This window comes from Lipotes vexillifer, unplaced genomic scaffold, assembly GCF_000442215.2.
Source record: "Lipotes vexillifer unplaced genomic scaffold, Lipotes_vexillifer_v1.1 scaffold754, whole genome shotgun sequence".
NCBI classification, from domain to species: domain Eukaryota; kingdom Metazoa; phylum Chordata; class Mammalia; order Artiodactyla; family Lipotidae; genus Lipotes; species Lipotes vexillifer.
Window position 1 is genome coordinate 761,686 of NW_006777649.1, and position 6,862 is coordinate 768,547.

Genomic DNA, 6,862 nt, shown 5'->3' on the forward strand with positions numbered 1-6,862 from the left:
GGGAAGCCCAACTGCATCTTATATCTAGGAGTGGGAGGAATGAGGCAAGCAAGGCTCTATTTTATATATTTTAGGCTAAGATCTGTGAGGTGACAATCACCCTGCGCCATTTATGTTGCATAAACATCTAAGAAAGGTTATTTGTCCATCACTGGCTTCTTTCTAATATAAAATGAGGAGGTCACAGTCTTTATGCTGCTTTGAGATAATCCAATCGGTATTGTTCTTTTTGGGTGACAGCAAAGAGTCATAATGACTGAAGGGAAGCTGAAAAATCATTCCTATGATCCCCACATTTCTCAAACATCAGTGCAAAGATTTGACATTCTTGCAAATGTTCTAGGTCGAGGATTCCTCTTTCCTTGGAAGGTCCTTGAAATCATCAGTGTTTAGTTTAGGGTGTATCAGATGCATCTCATATCAGCAGCCAAACTGATATTTTTCTCTCATTAGGCAACTGAATCAATAGACTGCCTCATCCTTCTCACTATGTGAGTTGTCTTTTCAGGAAAGAAGGTTATGCCCATGTAGCAAAACAGCATAAATATCATGTTTATTTCCCATGAAAAAGATGAAATGACCTATACTGACTGATATTAAAGAACTGCAGAATGGGGAACAAATAAAATACCCCAGAACTGTAGTGTCAGAAAGAAAATGGTTACATGCAATAGCTAAGAAAAAAAGTCAGAAATCCCACCAGATAATTCTGACTTCTTCTCACGCACAGACTCTTACACAAAATCTCAAGAAATTGTCTCATGTCCAGCATAGGTAATTTCCAGCACGTAAAGTGTTCCTAGGATAATGTAGTGTAAAACTGCATAAGATGAAATGATGTACTATATGAAATGCGCATGCTAGGCAAATCAAACACAAGAATTGCACATGGGGAATCAGAGACTTTGAATGTGCATCTTCCAAGAACTAAAGTAAGTGAACAATGCTTAGATGGCATCCTAACCGGCAGCAAGAGTGAAAGCTTCAGGACATGGACGAGTCGTTTGTTGACTGCATGTCGAATGGTCTGCATGACATATGTGATCCCATCCAGTTCAGTGGTTCCAAATACAATCTAGGTGTTGATGCCACCCTACTTTCTATCTCCATCTCGCATTCTCTCTCTGAAGAGCCACATTCATACATACAACTTCTTTCTTAGTATCTACCCCTGAGTATCTTACAACTTTTTCACACTTATGCTCAAAATGAAGCACATGATATTTCTCCCTAATGGAGTTCAGGACATGCAACCTCAAAACATGCTGCTTTGGTTTATTGATTATTTTGAGCTGAAGGCACTTGAGAAACAGCAAATGTAGGAAGAGGCTTTCTCTGAACTCCCCTCATCTGCCTAAAGACAGATTCTCCAATAGGAACTCATGTTCATAAATCCCCTCGCTGGGAATCTTATCAACCAGGGAAGATTGATTTGTCACAGGTGGACTTATTATCACAGGAGAGAAGACTAGGGGACACCATATCCAGACAAACTTTGTCACAGTCCCTCATCTCTTCTTCTAAGGGACCATTCATCTTTCCTAAAAATAATTAATTCTCCTCTAAGAGGCCTACATCCTTTCCACTTCCCTTGTTAAGGTGGTATATAAACTCTCAAATCTCACTACCTTTTTGAGTATTCACTTTTTTTCCTGGGTTGCCTCCATGCACAAAGTAAAAGTTTATGCATCTGTATACATTTTCTCCTGTTAATCTTTCTGTTGCCAGTTTATTTCATAGACGCAGCTACTGAATGTAGGAGGGGAGAGGGAAGCCCCCAATATGCTTCTTTTCAGGTTTCCCAGTCTCAGTAACTCACACCCACAAACCACCTAATTGCTCAAGACCAAAACCCGGGAGCTGTCTTAATTCCCTACTTTACCTCTCCACTAAAATCCAGTTCCTTACCTCCAGAATACATCCTGAGTCTCATACTTTCTCATCACCTGCAACTTCTCGCCTCTAATAAAGCCATATTGCCTCTCATCAGGATTCTGATAAGAACTATTTCAATAGTTCCCTCAAATATATGAGATTTTGGTCTCTTTTGTATTCAAAGCACTTTAGTCTTTAGTCAAAGCACTTTGTCTTTAGCTCACCTTGCCCTGTATTATATTTATGATGCAATGCCTTATTCTTCTGTACCAATTCCTGTCTCCCCTTGAATGGTTCATTCCTTGAAAGCTTTACAATCCTTTCACTTTCTGGGGCAGTGCCTTGGATCTAATAAGTGCTCACTAAATTTACTGTTGGACCTATAGTATGAACCATCTAATATCCTACTGAATAATTTGGAATGTGAAAAAAATCTAGCCTGCTAGTTGATACCCAAGATATACATTTAGGTAAATTAGTAGTAACAGTGCCATGCTGAGCCATATTGGAACCTGAAGCAAAAGGAAAAGTGGATCAGCATTACTGATCCTTTCTTTATTAAACATTTTGATATTTTGTTCATCATGGATTCTTCTCATTAATTTTGGTTTTTTTAAATATTGAATTAAAATATTTATCTTTATTTTTGTCACTTCACCTAGTCTCAGCCCTGCCTTTATAAAACAGTAATGTGATTTGAGCATCTAATAACAACCTAGATTTCATATTGACCTAGCCCTAACACCATCCTAATAGATACCTGTATTATTATCTCCATTTTGCAGACAAGCGAACGTAAGCACAGAGACATTAAGTGATTTGGCCAAGGTCACCTACTAGAAAGTGGCAGAAATGGAACAGAAAAGTCATTAGTAGAAATAAGTAAAGTGGAAGGGAAATATTATATGATATCACTTATATGTGGAATCTAAAAATAATACAAAGGAATCTATATACGAAAAAGGAACAGACTCACAGACACAGAAAACAAACTATGATTACCAAAGGGGAAAGAGAGGGAAGAGGGAGTTTGGGATTAACAGATATAAACTATTATACATAAAATAGATAAGCAACAAGGATTTACTGTATAGCACAGGGAATTATATTCACTATCTTGTAATAACCTATAATGGAAAAATAATCAGAAAAAAAGTATATATAACTGAATCACTTTCTGTACCCCTGAAACTAACACAATATTCTAAGTCAATTATACTTCAATTTTTAAAAAGACACTTCATTAAGCAAAAAAAAAAGACAAAGTTGAAAGTTGAATAATTTTTATTGACTTAACCCAACTTGGGTAGAGCAGGCCAATTTTTAAAAACCTGATTTTTAAGAACCTTGATTTTTATTAATTGAAAGCCATTCATTAATTCACTCAACAAATATTCAACTGCCATTGAGGTAGTATTAGTTGGACATGTTAGTGTCCAATCTGATTCTCCTCTTAAAAAATGATTCTCCCTTTTTTCACCACTTTAGAGTGATTTTTTCAGACAAAAGTTGGGAGTGGGGCTTCCCTGGTGGCACAGTGGTTGAGAGTCCGCCTGCCGATGCAGGGGACACGGGTTCGGGCCCTGGTCCGGGAAGATCCCACATGCCGCGGAGCGGCTGGGCCCGTGAGCCATGGCCGCTGAGCCTGCGCGTCCGGAGCCTGTGCTCCTCAATGGGAGAGGCCACAACAGTGAGAGGCCCGCATACCGCCAAAAAAAAAAAAAAAAAAAAAAAAAAAAAAAAAAAAAAAAAAGTTGGGAGTGATTGTCATTCTGACTATGTCTCAGTTAACGGTTAGTCCAAGCAGGCTGCAGTACTTATTTATCATGAGCAGCAAACATTTAAACCCATCCTCTGTTCACCTGCCATGATGATCATAGCATGTGTGAAAAATACAGATTCCTGTGCCTTATTTCAACCTACTAAGTGAGAATCTCTGTCTTCCCAACAATGTTTAAAGAGCTGGGCTTGGGGTCCTATAGACTGGGTTGAAACCAGCTCACCCTTTGATTAACTATGGAGCTCTTGGCAAAGAACTTAGTCTTTATTTATTTGTTTAGCTTCAATATCTTCATAAGTTAAGTGGGAATAAAAACATCTACCACTCAAGATTTTGGTGAGGGTTAAATTAGAATGAAGATCTAATTATAATGGCATTTATAATAACAGTTTACAAATACTGAGTACTCACAAAGTGTAAAGCACTGTGCAAATGCTGTACCTACATTATCTTATTAATTTATTTTAAGCACTTATTAGATTAATCACTACATAGTAAGTCCTCAACTGATAAGAGCTATGGCTTGAGTAGACACTCAGAACCCTTAACAGTAGGTGGGGAGCCAGTCACAAAGACAAGATTTAAATCCAGAGTCTGAGAATAATGGATTACCTGGAAGAAGTCATCTAGCCTGGTGGTCCCCAAAGCCAGTCCACAACATCAGGATCATCTGGGTGAGCTCATTAAAATACACTGCATCACCCTGGCCCTCAAACCTCTAACTCAGTACCTCTTGGAGGATCTGGAAGTCACTACTACTTAAAAAGTGCAAGTGATTTTGAATCAAAGCCAAGATTTAAAACAACTGATTAACTTGAGCTTCAGTTTTCTTAAGATTCATGAGGTTAGGGAGTAAGTCATTTTTTTTCCCTTCCCTTTTTTTCTAATGCCTAGGTTAGTGCTGCCATATAGAAGACACTCACAAATATTTTTGATTAGATGAACAAAAATGGGTCTAGTAAATCCTGCTCTGTCTACTTCATAGGGGCTTTATGAGAATTGTTTGTAAAGCTTCGTGTGATCGTGCATCTGAAAAATAGAAGATGTTATACAAAAACTATAACTATAGATTTAGTCATTAATTTATGTTAGTGTGCTTTTTCTCACTCTTTAATCATAAATCACTTGGTTTTGAGATATCCACCATTAATTATATCGAGCTTCTAAAAATGAATTACAGCAAGATTGCAGATCAAATAATTTTTACTTAAATAATTTTTTATTCAGAATTAAAATGCTATAGAATGGCCCAAAAGTTCACATGCATTTATGCGTGTTAGTTTCCATATTCAGGTTCAACTCTGTCAACTATTCACATCCTCATTCATTAATATTAGTTTTAGACCTGTCTCATACCGCATCTGGTATCTATACCTACCACCAATTTAGTACAGTCTGTTTCAGGCAACCCTTACCACATTCTGCCACAACAGCTGAACCTTGGTTTAAAACACCCAGAAGTGCTATTCTAGTTCCTTCCAGTTGCCTATCACTAAGCTATTTTGATAAGCAACCACTAAGGTCTCCAAGCTCAGGCTTATGGAAAATGAAGAGAATTAAACACAATTTCTTCAGGAGGAGGAAAAGGAATGCATTTCCCAGGTAAAGGACCCAGAATAGGAAATTCTCTTGAGAGTCAGAAAGGAAATTATATGCTGATATTGGGACTCAATGTACCCACAGTTTATATTCAAATCAGACTTGAATTCTTCATTTTCCCCGTGTGTTTCATGCATAGTGGCAAGTCATCTTCAACACAGAATGGAAGGACGAGGTGAACGTCTGACCATCTTGAAATGTTTGCTTTTAGAATTCTACAGAGCTAACAGACCATCCTGAAACAAGACCTGCATAGTTTAGCCCCCCTCACTGCCAACCTATTTCACTGAAAGTTCGTTTCAGTGCTGTCTCACTGGTGGGAATAAAATAAGCTTCAACAGGAAAAAAAAAAAAAAGGTAGAAAAAGATGATTAAATCCATTACTAGCTCAGAACGCTATTCTGGGATGTGTGGGGATTTACACTCATGGACACAAAGATGAACATTTCAAATCTGGAACCAGCACAAACCCCAAGGAGGCAAGAAAAAGGGGAGCAGGAGCTTTCTCCTACCTTCGGTGGTTCCAGTCTCCATAGTGCCTTTCACTTGGCTGAAGCACCATAGTGTGTCCCAGGTAAACGCACCAATTCCTGCAAGGTACACAGGGAGACACTTTGGGTTAGGTAAGGGCTCCCAGTTGTCCTTAAAAGGCCAATAAGGAAAGAAACACAGAGTGTAATCTATGCACTTCTAAAAGGAGACTTGCACACCAGGTATCATCTTGGGGAGAGGAGACCCTAGTGGGTCCTGGGAGGATGCCTGGTCTGCAAGTATGGCGTCCTGCTGCAAATCCCTGCTCTGGCTCCTCCATACGACCTTGCCAGGACCAGTCTGAGCTGGAGCAATCGGAGTTGTCCCTTCTTGGCCCCTGGCAGCATCCTGGAGCAGTGACAGCAGGCCTGCAGGGTGTGACTGCCCCTTTTCATGGGAACACTAAGGCTCGCCATTGTTTTCCTTCTGTGATGGTGGAGGGAGAAAGAGACAGTTTGTCAGAGGCGAGAGAGGAAAAGAAAGGCAACTTAGTTATTTTTTTTTTAACTGGTTTCACAGCTTGCATGGCTGAACGGCCAGTAAGGGGTCAGATACTCAGAGAACTTCCATCTCTCTTGTTCCCTTCTTGACTGCTTGCCAGAGTCAGAGCTGACTGGAGAGTAGAGGAAAGCAAAAAAACATTGGCGGTGCGGAGTGCGCGTTCTGGCCAACACAGGGCTGGGGAGTCAGTTCTGACAAAGGTGGCCTGTTTTGTTCCATGGAGATTTCTGTTTCAAATTTGAATTGGACCTTTGGTAGGGTTACATTTTCTGGCTTACTATGACTTCCAGTTTCCAAACATATACGTATCCAATACTAATGTGTATACTAATATATATATATATATATATAATTTGCACATTTATTAATATACATATATTCAAGTCAAAAAGGCACTTTTCAGAACATTTTTGGATGGCAGTGGTGACAGTTTACTTCTCAACAGCATGGATGTCCCCTTCAATTCTACTAGATTTTACAATTAAGGGGAACACTGCATCGTCAAATTTTGGGAGAGACTATCCATTTAAGAATGATTATATTCGCAGAAAAAAAAAAATCAAATATCAAAACGAA

At 39.0% G+C, this 6,862-nt stretch overlaps 1 protein-coding gene across 2 annotated transcripts in view; it reads right to left on the reverse strand.

The window, feature by feature from the left end:
• The window catches only part of PPP2R2B (protein phosphatase 2 regulatory subunit Bbeta), a 472,951-nt gene extending 466,733 nt beyond the window's left edge, over nucleotides 1-6,218 (reverse strand). For both annotated transcript variants that reach the window (XM_007451245.1, XM_007451243.1), the window contains exons 1-2: nucleotides 5,965-6,218; nucleotides 5,767-5,844 (exon numbers count right to left, since the gene is read on the reverse strand). In XM_007451245.1, the coding sequence (XP_007451307.1) occupies nucleotides 5,767-5,844; nucleotides 5,965-5,974 (88 nt within the window). In that variant the 5' untranslated portion in view covers nucleotides 5,975-6,218. The remainder of the gene's footprint in view (nucleotides 1-5,766; nucleotides 5,845-5,964) is intronic.
• Nucleotides 6,219-6,862: the final 644 nt, after the last annotated feature.